Source organism: Orcinus orca, chromosome 16 (assembly GCF_937001465.1).
Source record: "Orcinus orca chromosome 16, mOrcOrc1.1, whole genome shotgun sequence".
Taxonomy (NCBI): domain Eukaryota; kingdom Metazoa; phylum Chordata; class Mammalia; order Artiodactyla; family Delphinidae; genus Orcinus; species Orcinus orca.
The window spans coordinates 66,172,387-66,189,375 of record NC_064574.1 but is presented as its reverse complement, the minus strand read 5'-3'; the positions used below and the strand labels follow the sequence as shown (position 1 = coordinate 66,189,375).

Sequence of the window (16,989 nt, the reverse complement as noted above, 5' to 3'; positions counted from 1 at the left end):
TCCCTGCAGGAGCTCCGATGGCTATAGTTAAATTTTTTCTATTTTATTAATTGAGATACAATTTACATATCATAAAATCCACCAGTTTAAAGTATATAGTTCAGTGTTTTCTAGTATAGTCACAGGGTTGTGCAACCATCACCACTGTCTAATTTCAGAACATTTTCATCACTCCAAAAATAAACCCAGTAGCCATTAGCAGTCAGTCCCCATTCCCCCTTCTTCTCAGCCCCTGGCAACCACTAATCTACTTTCTGTTGTTATGGATTTGCCTTTTCTGGACATTCATATAAGTGGAATCATATATTATATAGCCTTTTGTTTCTGGCTTCTTATAATTGAAATTTCAAGGAACAGCAGAGCTTCTCTATTGGTCAGAACTCCTTCAGTCACAATCGGTAGAGACCACAACTCAAACTACCTTAAGTTGAATGAATGAGTGAAGAATGGGATTCATTGGCTCTTATAATTAAGAAGTACACAGGTAGCTGGTTTCAGCTATAGCTGGATCCAGGGGGTCCAATGTCATCAGGACCCAGTCTTGCTCTCTCTGTTCCTTGGCTCTGTTTTCTTTGGTGTTGGCTGCATTATCAACTAAGCTCTCCCCTGATAGTGGCAGGATGGGTGCCAGCAGCTCTTGAATCATAGTCTGTCCTCTTCAGCAACCTTGGCAGAAAGAGACATTCTCTTTCTTAACAGTTAAAAGTCTCAGAATGGAGACACACCAGACCATCTAGGGCCTATGCCCATATGCATAACTAACATAGTGGCTAAAGGAAATGGAATATGCTGTTTGGCCAGGTCAGGCCCATACGCTTATTATCCCTGAACCACTGCATCATCCAGGGGGATCTAATTCCCCTATTATCCAGGCCTGGGTCACATGCCCCCCTTGAAGTCAGTGGTGCAATCAGCCCATCTGACCACATTAGCTAACAAAAGGAAAGGGGTCTCTTACCAAAACGGGGGAGGACTGTATGTTGGGTAGGCAAAATCTCAGGTGTGCCCTACAGTATCCGTGTTGAAGGGCCATTAGGAATTATCCAGTCCAACCTCTTCAACTTACAGGTGGGAAAACTGAGCTGCAGCAATGCTTTCCTCAGGTCCCCTGGGTTACTAGCAGAGCTGTGTTGTCCATGTCCTGTCAAAGACCCATTCAAATACTCTCTCTCCAATCCCTAGGCTGGTTATAAGTCAGCAGCAAAGAGAAGCATATTATTTTGCTTTGTTTTCTTACCCAAATTCCTCCTGGCAGGTCCTCTTCATGCCGTAGGTAGCTTACCCAAAAGTTTATCATGTTTGCCAGACTGTCTGGCCTTTGCGCTAGAACAAAATCCCCACGTGACCTGCTCTGCACACCTCAAGTGACTATGGAGGCTTTCTGGGGATCTTAATGGTCACAACTCTAAGGATGTGTAGAGAAGGGTGTGTGACGATGAGATTATCAAAAGCACCTTAATTTGTTCATAGATTTCTTCTTTCATTCATAAGAGTCCCTACAATAACTCATGCTAGGCTGCTAACAGAAAAGAAATAGTCCTCACACCAAAGAGCACAGATGACTCTCTCCAACTATATTAGAGTTAGGGCAGGAAATGGATCGAGAGTAGTGTTGCAGTAAGAAGTTTTTTGCCTTTCAAAGTTAACTCTTTTCCATTTCACATTGCCCACCCACCTCAAATGCCGTGTGAACCCCTGAAGTCGGTCAGAATCACAGGAATCAACAGACCAGAGTAATCTGCATCCCGCCTTCAGCCTAGGCATCACATTCTGTTGTTCAGCAATATTTATTGAATACCTGCTGTGTGATGGATTGGCACTTGGTACAAGGGATATATCAGTGAATACAGGACAGAGCAAATTCCCTGTCCTAAAGGAGCTTACATTGTAGTAGGGCAGAACCTAGCTTCTCTGCTAGGGAAGTGGGCATAGGAGAATTCCCAGGAGCTGGAACTGTTTAATTTGCCTCCTTTGCTCCTTGATATGTAAGACCAAAGGTAATCCTGTTTGGTTCATACACTTTAAGCCAGTCTTTGCAATAATCATCAATATAGTATTTACCCTTTAAATGGAACAGGAGTTATTCAGAGAATGGTAGATGAGCCTATGGAGTCTATAAGCTGGGATACCTTAATAAAAATAAAATGCAACTATTGGAGAAAAAAACCCCAACACCTTCTAACAACCCATTCTGGCCTCACTGTGTTTTATGTTATTCACTGTTATTATATAAAGGGATTATGTTTGCCCTCTCCTTTTTAATCCAGCAATGTTAAGGAAGTTTTATGTGAGGTTTTAAAACCCACAGAACACGTACTCGCTTGAGGTGTTCTTCAAATTCATATCCCTTTATCTCATCACAGAACTGACATAAAGTCCAGTGGGATGGTCCTGGTGAGAACTTCCAGTCCTGCTGCGCAAACATCGCCTTCCCATATTTCTGAGCAAATTGCTACCCCTCCAGTAGGGCAACATGGACAAATTCCAACTAGAAGTAATCAAATCCCATGAAGCAGGACTAAATCCCATAATGCTGAATTCCAGTAACGTTTTTGCTGGCCTGTCTTTTCTTATTTTCCCTAAGAGTACCTTTCCATTTACTATTCTATCATCTTCCAAGTAGCATTGCTGGTTGCCAGCTCAAAATTCTTTATGCTACCTCTCATTTGCTAGAATACATTGTCAGGCTTTCTGTATTATTTTTACCTCTGACAATGATGTACAAAGCACTGCTGGAAAGCATCCTTTTTGTTAACAGTAGTACTTTCCTAGGGGCTTATACTTCTCCTATGTCCTAGCAATGAGTGTCTCATTAGGCAGATTCTGGGGGTTACTTGGAGAGAGGATCCTGGCATCTACAATAAGGACATACTAATAGAGAAAGACTGAGACACTACAAACTTTTTCTGAGTGCCTTCTGTGTGACTACTGCTTTCATGTACATTATTTCATGTACAACTGCAGTTTACTCCAGAACAATGAAATGCAGTATTTGTGAACATAATCATCCCCTAGTGTAGCATATTTATTCAATGACTGACAACCTTTTCGATCCATTCATTGAGGAAGAATGTGCCAGTTGTTCATCAGATTTAAGCATCTGTATCCTCCATGGTGCCTCTTAAAGTAACACAGACAGCTGTGAATCAGGAAGCGTGCTGAAGCTTTTTCTATATTATACACATAATCAATGGTAAATTCCATTTAATGCAAGGCTGGCTATAAAAATCCAGTGAAGCTTAGCTATTCAAGTAGGGTTTCAACTTAAATTTGGGATTTCCATTTAAATAACATCAGCAGCAGTATTAGTGTTGACAGTTTATATTGTAGAACCTACATGTATTCAGACGTGCAGAAATGGTGATAGACAACAGTAAATAAAAGATATGTATATAATAAGCATAAAAGGTAAAATTTACTTTTACAATTGAATTTTCCCTACAGAGAACCTAGATTTCTTTTTCCTTTTTTTTTTTTTTAAGTTTCAGGAGGCACTTACCCTTAGGAAACATCATCTAACAAGCCAGAGTTCTTTTCTGTATCCTTCTTTCTCTCCTCCCTGACTCTCTTGCTTAAGCACTGTATTAGTCTGCTAGGGCTGCCGTAACAAAATACCACAGACTGTGTGGCTTAAACGACAGAAATTTATTTTCTTATAGCTCTGGAGGCTGGAAGTCCAAGATCAAGGTGATAGAAGGTTTGATTTCTCCTGAGGCTTTCCTCCTTGGCTTTCAGATGGCTGCCTTCTTGCTGTTGTCTTCACATAGCCTATTCTGTGTGTGTGCACATCTCCAGTGTCTCTACCTCTTCAAAGGACAACAGTCATATGGAATTAGGGCCTCACCTTTATGACCTCATTTAACCTTAATCAGCTCTTTAATAAAGGTCATATCTTCAAATACAGTCACATTAGGGATTACGGTTTCAACATAAGAATTTTGGAGGGAGCAAATTCAGTCCATACAGGTACCCTACATTCCGTTTCTTTCTTCTCTCTCTCTACCTGCCATCCTCTCTCTGTTCCCAGGCAGGAGTACTATAGACCCATTTCTATTACTTGTAAACATGTAAACATCTGTTGAAGGGTTAGACACATTTAAGTTGGGCATCACGCCACGGGCCAATGGAGGAACTTTAGTCTCCACCAACAGGTAAAGTCATAGAGCTAAGGACAGAACTGGAGTTCGAATCCCTAGCTATGAGGATCAGAAGTTAAGCAGCAGCTAATGTGATGAGAGATTATAATTTTAAATCCAGAGTTAGGAAAGTGAAGAAAGTTTTTTCCCTTCTCTGTCATCCATTTAATCCTTTCTGTATTCAAAAATATCAAAAAGATAATTGAAGAGAAATGTCATTTTCTTATTCCCAGGTCTCCTTGTGTTTCTCATTAGCGGTTTATGTGGACAGGTATAGAGTATTTCTCAGAGTAGAATTTGGGCCTCTTAGATGGACACCTCCAAAACCCTAGAAACCCAGTAGTCTGGTACTGGGTAGAGAGTGGGTAATGCCTGAAATGTTTCCAGTGGGCCACAGCATCACGCCACTGCTGCAGACTCACCCAGTTGACCCAACACTCCATCAGAGGCTGGTGTCGACCAACTGCCCAGGCTGTTGTAGCACCTGCTTCCTTCTGTTTATGGCACTGAGGACTTTCTTCCTGGGACCCAGCTGCATCTGTATGCTCTGAAGGTCCTCATCAGAGCAAAGCAGCAGAGCTTCCAGATCAATCTGCTCTCTCATGAAAATAGGAAGGAATTCTTCCAGGTAGTGGGACTGCAAGAACACTTCCAGGGGAGTAGCATCAACCACATCTTCCTCCCATTCCACTTCATCCTCATCCCAAGGCAGATCATCTTCATGGTGGTTTTCCGCTCCCTCTTCGTCAGCCTCAGGTCCTCCTTGTCTCTGAAGCAATTCACTGGGCATTTTCAACCCCAACTCCCTCTTGCTGTCTGAGATGTCTTCAGGGCTCAATATTCTGTTCCTTCTAAAAACAACACTTCCTAGACCTGGACGGTTGAGAATGGATTCGTGTTGCACACAGCTGTCCGCCTTTACTGAGAACTGGAGCTTCTCTTTGAAGTCCCCTGAGAAGGGGTCTTCGTCCTCCTCTCTGAACACTTCCATCACATTCTTCGGCCCACTTGTTCTCTCCTTCCCTAACGGCTCTGCTGTATCTTTGTTCTTCTTGAACTTTAATTTAAAGGTGTCTTTAATGCCCTTAGACAGTGACCCAAATGTGTTGGAAGCAGAAACATTTGAAAGGGATGACCTGGAGAAAGTGCCCTTGGAAGAAGAAAGAGTCCCAGATTCCTCCTTGTTGTAGGTGCGGGCCATCTTAGTTTGGTGCTTCTCCTGGAGCCTCTCACACTCTTTGATCTGCCTCCTGGCATTCTTCTGAGCCTGCTCCTTCAGCCTGGTGACCTTCTTGGGGTTCATGATGTTCTGGGCAGTGGCAGCATTATCCAAGAGACCAACACATTCATTCTGCTCTCTGCTGGCAGCAGCATCCAGTGGAGACTGTAAATCGTTGTCCAGGGCAAAGATGTTGGCTCCAAAGTTGATCAGAAATGAGACACAGTGGGCATGACCATTGGAGGCTGCATAATGTAAGGGAGTATTTCCCCAGATGTCACATCTATCAGGATCCCCTCTAGAAGAGAAAATATAAAAAAATATAAATATATATATATATAAATATAAAAAATACATGCTAATTTTTTTCTCTGAACATGAGGTCTAAAAAATAAAAACTAAAAGAACAAAATGCATGTTAATCCTGCCTTGACACTGTTACAAGATAACTTTTGAAGGTCCACGTATGTCACATCCAGACATCACATGGCCAGAAACAGAAAGAGCCCATATCTACCCTGTATCTCCTCGTTAGAAGCAAGAAAAGCTTTCTAAGAAACTCCCAACATGAGCAACTTTCTTGTCTCATTGGCCAGAATTGGGCCATGTGCCTAAGGGAAAGGAAATAGAGCTACCTTGCTTATCTTAAATCAATTAGATTTTTCCCCTGTATAGGATTACCCCGTGGTGTGCTGGTAAATGTTAACAACCAGCTCACCCAGGAAAAAAATCAAGCTCTGATTTATATAGCATGCGCCAATTTCTGTGATGTAAACACACCACCATAGCACATTTCAAGCTCGTAATGTGACATTACTGGACACAGAATTTGGAAGAGATGCACAGTCAATTGAGTATAAATTATTCCCACCACATAGATATTTAATAGATGTGCGTAATCTTAAGAGCAAAGATAATAGTAAAATGTGGTAAAATAATTAGAAAGTAGTAAGTTTTGAGTATTACCTTTTTAATATAGTTTATTAAATTTTAAGTTTATATAATTTTATTTTTAATAATGGATTGTTTATCTGATTCAAACTTCCTAAAATTTAGCAGTCGTCTCTCCTGAGCTGGTAAGAGCTGGTTCTGAAACTATACCTTGTACCTTAAAGGATCTTGGTCCCTAAGGTAGAAACAGATAGAAACAAAAATCGTAACATGGAGGACACCAAGCTTGTTTCGCAGAGTATCAGGGAAACCACAGATATGCAAACAACTTGCTGACAGCCCCTCCAATTGAGCATGAGCATCACACGGGCGCACTGAGGGACTAGAATGACTGAGAGCACACTTTGAATGCCGCAGGCTGAAAATCCACTGCATGTTATGTACTGGACTCCTCCACCTCTGAAATTGTACATGCAACCCATGAAGAGGCATGAAGGACTGTCTGACCTGTGCAGGGAACCCGTGAACTCTCGAAACTTACTTTCCATCAATCATTTCTGAGCACCCTCTCCCTCTTGTTCCCTACTTCCAAGATAAATACTCCATTCAAATGCCAGTCAAGGAGCCAGATCTAAAGCAGTGCCTCTTGTCTCCTTGTTTTCCACCCCACAATAAAGCCTTTTCTCTCTGCAAAAGACCATTGCCTTGGTCTTTCCATTGCACAGTGGGCAATGAGCCCACTTGCTCAGTTCCAGTTCCAGTACACCACTGCTACCCTCCTCTGAGTCACAGGTAGGGAAGTGAAAACTGAACAAAACTGGTTCCCCATCAGCAAGAAAGAAGAGAAGAATGGGGCTTCCCTGGTGGTGCAGTGGTTAAGAATCTGCCTGCCAATGCAAGGGACATGGATTTGAGCCCTGGCCTGGGAAGATCCCACAGGCCGCGGAGCAACTAAGCCCGTGCGCCACAACTACTGAGCCTGAGCTCTAGAGCCTGCAAGCCACAACTACTGAGCCTGCATGCCACAACTACTGAAGCCTGCATGCCTAGAGCCCGTGCTCCACAACAAGAGAAGCCACGACAATGAGAAGCCTGCGCACCGCAACGAAGAGTAGCCCCGCTCACCGCAACTAAAGAAAGCCCGCGACGAAGACCCAACACAGCCAAAAATAAATAAATTAATTTAAAAAAAATGTATTCCAAAAAAAAAAAAAAAAAGAAGAGAAGAATGGATACTGGGCAGGAAGCAAACAGTGTCTAATACAACTAATATTTGTACAAAGAGTCTACTGATTCCTCAGTTTATTTCCACATAATTATGAGTAGTTCTGCAATGGTTTAAGGTAGACTTGGGGGCATTATTAGATAGCATTATGGCCAGGGACCCCATGCCTGACACAGAATTGGGTACATGGTAGATAAAAAAGATTTGAGGAATGAATATCTACTGGAATCCTGCCCCAGGCTCTAACCCCCACCCTTTGCCCTTCTCCTGTGAGGCCTTGAGTTACAAACAGGCACAAATGAAAAGTAAAGTAATAACTTATTAACTATGGCTCTGACCCCAAGCCACTGTTGAGAACTCTGATAATACAGGTACTAAAGGGCATCTTCCTTTGCCCTAGTCTAGACTCCAAAATCAGGATCTCAGTAAACTTTGGCCAGGCTGGCCCCATGGGATGGCAGGAGAGAGAGCCTGAGAAGGCCTCTTAACATTCCTGGTAAGTATCAGGTGGAAACAGGAGAGAAGGTCCATGCCCTTGCGACTGGCATGTTAATGCACTGTGGCCCTTCCATTCCTTGCCCCTTAAATTTGGTCCCTGGACCAGCAGCAGCAGCAGCAGTAACATCACCTGCAAGTTGTTAGAACTGCAGAATCTTGGACCGCATCCCAGACCTCCTGAATCAGAAACTGAAGTTTAACAAGATCCCCAGGTTAGGCTCACTGCAGGTTGAGAGCTGTACTAGTTACGGTGACCCAACCAGTGTCCTATAATTTGGTGAATCAGATTTGTAATTCCTCCATGGGAATCCTTGGCTTCTTCATGCTTTTTGGTTACAAAGCACTTACACATTCTCTGCCCCCCACCCCACCACCAACAAGCACCATCTTTCTCTTAGAGAAGAAAAGAATTATCAGAGGGGTAAAATAAGACTCCAAGCACGTAATTGATTTTCCCACCAGTACACGGGCAATACACTTTGGATCAGGCCTGCCTCCAAGTCTACTGGTCTCCAACACAATATGGTCTTACGTTAACTCACCTCAGCTTTTCCCTTTTACCTGCTGTGAGGCCTCAAGTTCAACTTTTCTAGGACTCAGAGTCCTCATCTATAAATTTAGGATAATATTACCTACTCATAGAACTATTACGTGAATCAGTCAACATACATACAGCATTAGAAACGTGCTTGGTACAGAATGAGTACTCAATAAACTTTACCTGTTACCATTTCCCTTTTCTCTAAACTCAAAATCCTTAATTTCATATATTTATTTTTTTCTCACACCCATCTAGTAAATTCCTGCAGCACTGCGATGACTCCTGTGGCTTTTTAACACTTATAGTCTTAATTTGTCAAATATGCCCTGCCCCCAACTAGATAATATGTCTCAGAGGGCAAAACCTGTGTCTTTTGTCCTTTGTGTCTTTTGTCCTTTATATCATCCATATCTCATAGCAGATGTCTCAAACTCAACCTAAAGAAGCCAAGAATGTAATGTAAGTAACTTAATGGGGCCAGGTTTGTTCTTTCAACAAAGTCATAATTAAGTGCAAGTTCCATCTAAAAGAATAGACATTGATCAGCTGTGGCTGATTGCTACCTTGAATAAAAGCAGACACAATATTGCCAGAGTTTCCATTTTCCAAACAAAGCCAGAAATCCAGAATTTCATGTGAAGCTTTTTGATTTTTAAATGTTGGCTCAAATTTAAGAGAAAAATACAGTGAAGTCCAAATAAAACACATTTGTGGGCTAGATCCAGCCATAAGCTGGCAGTTGGCAACTTCCTTCTGAGCAGAGAGAACAGTGTAAGCAGACGCACATATAGGTGATGTTACATATTTGTGGCACCAGGAGTATACTTCAGTGTGACCAGAGATAAGAGAAGGGAAATAAGTTCAAAGAGGAAGGAAAGAAAATAAAATTGAATCTAAGGAAAGCAAATATATTAAATAACACAGTTCTGTTGCACAGCCTTTTTCCTGATTTAATTGTCTCGGATCAAAGGAAACCTCTTTCAACCTTAAAATAGTTGTATATCTTAGGGGAGCACAGTACCTCACCCCGAAAGATGGAGTTTCACTTCTTATTTATTTTAACCAAACACCACACTCAAAAGACATAAAAGAGGGATTGTAAAACATCTAAGACATTACTGTAAACATAAACATATGGATTAAGTTTGCCTGAAATTAGATTGGGTAAGTTAAAAGAGAAATTATTGAGAGGAGTGAACTGTGGTAAGGATGTTAGAGGTATTAAAAAGTTTGGGTTAAATCTACATGCTTCAGGTCATAAAATAGTGGAATTTTCCCATCCTGAGGGACCTTAAATGATCCTTCAAGATAGGAAGAACATGAAGAAAATCTGAGGTGACCCCAAAGACTGTTCTTCTCTTAAGAAACACAAAATTCCAAATTTAAAGATGAAACTGTCAGTAAGCTGATTCATGAGTTTCCCTGGTGCATTTAAGCTATTTCCACTTGAAATAAATTCTGTTTACAGACAACTTTCCAAATTAATGTACAACTTAAATCAAAATGTTTACTATTGACAAGTTGGGGGTCCTTCTAAAATCAGTCTTTGTCTTTCAATCCCTGATATCCTTCACATTTCTTGATAGAACCATTACACATACCTGTCCAGATAGTCACAAACTCATTTGATGATCTGAGTCCGATACTGATGTTATTCCATATATCGTTTCCTTCAGCTAAATTCATAAAATTTTGATTTGACTTTTTTCCTATCCTTTTTTTCCCAAAAGATAAACTCAATGAAAAGATTTTAAGTAATCATATTTTGCCCTTGCTTTTTTGTAGATTAGTACATTTGGGCAATAATTTTTAGAGCTGGATTGCTATTACTGTCACAAAATAGGCAATTTGCTTATATTAAATTACTCTGAGAATCTGTTCCATTTCAGTTTCTCCTTTTGAAGTTGATTTGATTTTTTTGGAGTTGTTCTCAGAAAATAAATTACTCTTTCAAGAAATGTTTTTCTACATAGCAAGGAATATTTAGACTCACTAGTAATCAAATAAATGCAAGTGAAAACAACGCACCACCATCTATTTGCCTATCAGGCAACAAATAGAAAGAATACTACTACTCAGTTTTGGCAGGAGTGGGAGGAAATGAACAATGCTGGAGGAAGCATAAAGTGGTTCAAATTTCCTGGCACAATATGTGCCAAAAGCCTGTAAAATATGGCACCCTTTTTTTTTTTTCTTTGGCGGTACGCGGGCCTCTCACTGCTGTGGCCTCTCCCGTTGCGGAGCGCAGGCTCCGGACGCGCAGGCTCAGCGGCCATAGCTCACGGTCCCAGCCGCTCCGCGGCATGTGGGATCTTCGCGGACCGGGGCACGAACCCGTGTTCCCCGCATCGGCAGGCGGACTCTCAACCACTGCGCCACCAGGGAAGCCCGGAAAAGATTTTTAAAGACACAGAATTAAAATATCTTCCCCCAAGGCAAATAATAGTGCCTTAGAGTTCAGGATCTGTGTGTGTGTGGCTCATAAAGGATCAGCCAACACATGGTGCCAGTTCTCAGAGTGAAAAGAGGGCATCTCTGGAGAATTTTCTCCTTTTCTCTAAAAAGACAATTTTTTACACAGACTAGAAAGAAAGCAAAGTATTTTCACTTTTTCCCTGCCTCTTGCTGCTGTCTGCAAAACCCTACCATAAACAGTTTCCAATCAAAACCATCAGGTTGATATTACCCTCTGCTGCAGATTATTTCTAGGGCTTCCAAGTTCCCATGGTAGGCTGCCAGGAGTGTGGGAGTCATGCCATCTTCATCAGAAAGATTCAGATCTCTCTTGGTAGCCTCTTTCAGAAGTTCCAGGTAGCTATCACTAGCAGCTTGGTGGTAGCGAGTGGACATTTTTTCTGCTCACCAAAGCTTTGTCAAATATCACTCTCCAGGCAGAGCAGGATGTCAGTGAAGCAGCCTTCCCACGAAGCTTGTTAATAAGTGACAAGGAAGAGTGTCAGCCCAGGGCAAAGCTCATTCCAACCTCCCTCCATGGAAGGCAGCCAGAAAGGTTCACAGCACTGAACTTAGACCTTTTCTTTCTGGAATAGCCATGACATTGAATACCAAGGACTGCTGTGTTCATCTTGAATGTTTTGAGGCACTGTTTTTTCTGTCCTTTAACATGTCCTGAATGTAATATTGGTCATCTAGGCACAGAACGTAGAAAATAATTTCAAAACAACTCAGAACTAGTCTAGCTCCCTGGAGAGGTCTATTTTTTAAAGTGCTGTATTGAGGTATAGTTCACAAACTATGAAATTCACCCATTTTAAGTGTACAATTCAATGATCATTACTAAATTTAGAGTTCTGTAAGTATCACCATGAAACTAAGCAGGACCCTGTGGGGCCTCCCCAGGGACAGACCCCCTCCTCACCTAGTCCCCCACCTCTTGTTTATAGAAAAGCTGTAGGCTCCTAGGCATTCCCCGAGTTCTAAAGAGCAAACTTAATCAGAGAGGGGAGCAAAGACAGAAACAAAGGAAAAACCATCAAGCAAATCAAAATAATAACAGTTTAGCCATAAAACAAAGTCAAGGGCCTTTAGTTCCTTCTCAAGGACTATAGATAATATCCTGAACCATATCCTTGAGTTGTTTGGCAGATACTAAAACCCTCACCAGGTGAAAAAAGTTAACTGCATGCTGACCACCAGCACATAGACCCCAGACCAGTTAGAACCAGAAGGTTGATGATCGAGATTCCCAAAATATCACCCTGTTACCTCACCATCAACCAATAAGAGAATTGTGGATGAGCTGATCGCACACCCTGCAACCCTCTCCCTTACACTGTGTTTAAAAACCTTTCCCTGAAAGCCATTGGTGAGTTTGGGTCTTTTGAGCAGAAGCTGCCCATTCTTCTTGCTTGGCACCCTGCAATAAATGCTGTATTTTCAGTAGATTGGCTTTGCTGCACTGAGGGTGAGCAGACCCAACTTCTGTTTGGTAACAACCATAATCCAATTTTATAACATATCCATAACCCCCCAAATATCCCTCATGCTAATTTGTAGTCAATCCTCATTCCTACTCCCAGCCCCAGGAAATGACTAATCTGCTTTCTGTCTCTACAGATTTGCTGTTTGTACGCATTTCATATAAATAGAATCATACAATGTATAGTCTTTTGTGTCTAGCTTTTTTTCAGCTTAAAATAATTTTTTAAGGTTCATCCATTTTATAGCATGTAACAATATTTCCTTCCTTTTTGTTTCTGAATAGTGTCTACTATACTAATATACCACATTGGCTTTATTCATTCAACAGTTTATGGACATTTGAATTGTTTCCACATTTTGTTTTTATGAATAATGCTGCTATGAACATACAAGTCTTTGTGTGGACATATATTTTCATGTCTCTTGGGTATATACCGAGGAATGGAATTGCTGAATTACATGACGATTTGTATTTAACTTTTTAAGAAATTGCCAAACTGCTCTCTGAAGTGACTGTACGATTTTCATTTCCATCAGCAATGTATGAGGCTTCAAATTTCTCCATGTCCTTGCAGCATTTGTTATCTGTCTTTTCATTTTCAGCCATCCTAGTGGGTGTGATGTGGTATGATTGTGGTTTAAATTTTCATCTCCCTAATGAATAACAATGTTGAGCATGTTTTTTTATGTGCTTATTTAACCATTCTTACATCTTCTAAAAAAATTCTTTACTCATTTTTTCATTAGGTTGTCTTATTATTATTGAGTTATATAGGAGTTCTTTATATATTCTAGATACAAATTTTTATCAGATATATTTTGAACTTAATGAAAATGAAAGCAAACGTTGCAAAATTTACAGGATGCAGTTAAAACAAAACTTACGTGGGAAATTTGCAGTTTTTAATGCCTGTGTTAGAAAAGAAGATCTCAAATCCTTAACTTAAACTTCCACCTTACGGAAAGAAGGAAAAGCATAGAAAAATTAGTGTAAATAAAGAGCACAATATAAGACCAAAAACATGGTCCAAATTTATCTGCAATCAAAATAAATGTAAACAGACCAAATTCACCAGTTAGAAGACTGAGGTATGTCTTATTTACAACAGACATCTAAAATATAAAATTGCAAAAAAAATTGAAAGTAAAAAATGTAAAAGTTATATCAAGCAAATACCAACAACAAATTGGTACAGCTATATTTATATCAGACAAAAAAATAGTTTAAGCCAAAAATATTACCAGGGATAAAGAGAGATAATACATAATGATAAAAGGAACAATTCATCAAGAAAATATGATGCTCCTAAACTTGTATGTACCTAATAGCATAACCTCAAAATAGAGAAAACAAACAGTAGTAGAATTTAATGAGAAAGAACAAATCTGCAATCATAGTGGGAGATTTTAACATAACTCCTTAATGTTATATATCAGTCAGACTAAAGATTAGGAAAGGTATAAAAAAATTGAACACAATTAAGAAGCTTTATCTAACAATCCTATATAGAACACTGCACTCAATAGAAAATGCATGTTCTTTTCAAGCACACGAGAATATTTATAAAAATTGCCCACTTAATAGAACCGGTGCAGGCCTCAACAAACATCAAATAATAGGCTTCATGTAGACCATGTTCTCTGAAGACACTGCAATAAAATTAGAAACCATCATCCTTATACAACTGATTAACTGTTCACATGTTCTCTTGTGATATAACTTTTACATCATTTTCATCATCAAATACTTACCATTTTGCATTGTAATTTTTCTTCTCTTTAATACGTCATAAATATTTCCCATATTGTTATAAAATATTTAATATGCTTGGATAATAGTCCATGTAATTGATGTGAGGAAGGTATATATTTGAAGTCTGTGACTGTTTATTCCTCTTATCTCTTTTTGTCCAAGTCTTTAGTCCAAGATAAATTATCTGCCCACTCTGAAATAGTACAAAGCTTTCATCTGCAAATTCCTCACAATAATTAGCTCTAAAGGTCAATGTGTGTTCCTTTTTTTGGTTTCTATGAGAACAACAGTGGAAGCTGTAGAAGCAAAGCCTGGAAGGCAGCATTATTTGTTTGTTAAAAAAAAAAAAAGGAATTTTTTTAGCCTAGAGAAAGTGAAATACCCAAACATGATTGTGGGCACTTTGAGAACAATGTAACACTGTTGCTCTATCATTTTTGCATGAGCCACTTTAATTTAGACACAATTGCATTCACTAATATACTCTAAATAGAAAATCTTATGTAACCTGAGAAAGGGCTTCTCAAAGATGGATTAATAGAAGAGAACACTCTGTTCTATTATACAGTATTCTATTTTATTCTACAGTAATAGAATGCTAAGTGCCAATCAAACAAGGAGTCTGCTGCCAGACAGAGATGATGATGGTGATATTAATGATAATGATACCAATGATGAGAAGAGCAGAATGATAAGAATTAGGGTAGAAGCAAAGGAAAAGGAGGACAGAACAATTATAGAGGAGGGGAATAAGAATTGGAAATGCAAGACAAAGAGGAGAAGGAAGAGTTTCTCAACTCCAGTAGTACTTACGACTTGGACTTAAACTCTCCTATGAAATGTTAAAAAACTGAGCTTTTTTTTTTTTTATGGTGAAGATATTGGCACCCTCTGGCTTTTCCTTGAGAGAAGAATGGATGGGGAGGGAGAGGGAAAGCAGAAACAAATCTTTACAAATCTGAAGATCCTCCTTACTTCATCCCTTCAAGATGAGGTTGAGAAAGAGGGCTGAACTTGGAGCTAGAAGGCCTAGAGTCCATATGGTCTGGGACAAGTTATACTATCTATTTGAGTCTCTATTTCTTTGTGGATAAAATTGGAGGAAATTGCTCATGATCCTATCATCATCACCTCAGCTTACAGGAATAAGGGTGAAATGAGATTTAAAAAATTCCTTACAGACTATAAAGCATGGTATTACAAACTGGAAGTAGTGTGATTGTGGCTTAGGGGACAGGGAGAGAGCGCTATAGCTCAATAATTGGTCTACTTCCTTATTCCCCAAAGCCCAAAGAAAGCAAAATTGGTAGAAGATGGTAAGGGCCAAGATTAATGAAAATAACTAACACAGATTTACGTATAATGTAGACACGAATTCCTTATGAGGGGTTGGATAATTGTGGGGCAATTGTGACTTTTGACTGTTTTTTTCTTATGGAAATAAGTATTTGAGTCTGTTCCAACAGTATGCTGCTGGACGCTTGGAAGGTCAGAGAAGACCTGCCATATACACAGAGATTTTGAGGATTAGATTTAAGTGGTGATGACCCTCCCTTGTATTGTTCTATTAGCTAGCAAGTTAAGGCCCTCATCAACCATCCTGTTGGAATCAACCCTGCTGCCCTCAACTCACTACACTCCTGCAATATTAGTATAACTTTAGAGAAACATCCTGCAAGTGTCTTCTGTGTTGTTCTGGTTGCTACTTAGGTTCAGAGGGGTAGACTCTATTTCCTCCTTTGTTTTTCTAAAACTCTAGAAACTCAGCCTATTACCAGGATCCCCAAGAATGTAACTCTGAGACCCCTTCTGCCTAGACACCACTTCTTTTTGCCAAAGACTCATAGGAAAACGGGGTTAACGAGCTTCCAGGGACAGCATTTGGAGAGATTCTCTCACCAGTGGGTCTCCTCTTTCCCATAGAGCAATGCCATTTTCAACTCTTCATTGTTGTGTTTATAATTCTGTGACCTCTCCTGCTTTAATAGCAGCTACCTGATAGCTGAGTGGTCTGAACAGGAGTCCCATATACCATGAATGCAATCCTGGCCAAGTAGTCCTTGGATGGACGATTTATCCAGGGCTTTGACCTATCTATAAAACAGAATCCTGTATGTTCCCTTGCTTCGGCAGAGGAAAAGAAGGGACAAAGACTAGTGGTGGTTGATAATTCCAGTCTACCCCACGAAAAACCAATGCCAGCAAAGTGAAAAACAAACTTCTCCCTTGTTCTGAAAAACCATTCACTGCTATTTGGGAAAGAAATTCAACAGCTTGTGCAACCTATATTTTTATTAATGGGATTGCCCCCTGCACCGCAAGAGGTCTGGCTTTCAAAAGCAGACATTATTTGTTCTTCAAAGCTACTCACATCTAATTACAGAGGAAATTCACTTGTATGGTAGGGAAGCACATTTTTATGTAATAAGGAAAAACAAAATATCCAAGCAGAACATTTGCTTTTAACAAGATTACTTCATCTAATGAGCATCTTATTATGAATTCTATTGAAAATAAAAACAATAGCAGAAAGTAAATGAAAATAAAGGGGATTACAAAAGCCCTGTTGTTACCCAGAAAACTTAGAGGAATCAGGCAAGAGCAGAACCAAGCATCGTTAACACACCACTGCATGTGCTGAATGGGTTTATGAGAAATATATCTGTTGAGGTAAAGACATTTTCATATGGATTATTAAGAAATGTCACTTACATGTGTATTTTTTCCTCTTTATCACTGTAATAAAACTGTTCAACCTATTTGATGTGGACTTTTTCTATTCAA

At 39.9% G+C, this 16,989-nt stretch overlaps 1 protein-coding gene across 1 annotated transcript; it reads right to left on the bottom strand.

Annotated features, from left to right (window-relative positions):
• Nucleotides 1-3,841: 3,841 nt before the first annotated feature.
• On the bottom strand, nt 3,842-11,368 carry ANKS4B (ankyrin repeat and sterile alpha motif domain containing 4B). Its single transcript, XM_004268553.2, has 2 exons — nt 11,197-11,368; nt 3,842-5,653 (listed from the first exon to the last, which is right to left on the bottom strand). Exons 1-2 carry the CDS (start codon nt 11,358-11,360, stop codon nt 4,579-4,581), a joined length of 1,239 nt encoding a protein of 412 aa, XP_004268601.1. The 5' UTR covers nt 11,361-11,368; the 3' UTR covers nt 3,842-4,578.
• Between the last annotated feature and the right edge of the window lie 5,621 nt (nt 11,369-16,989).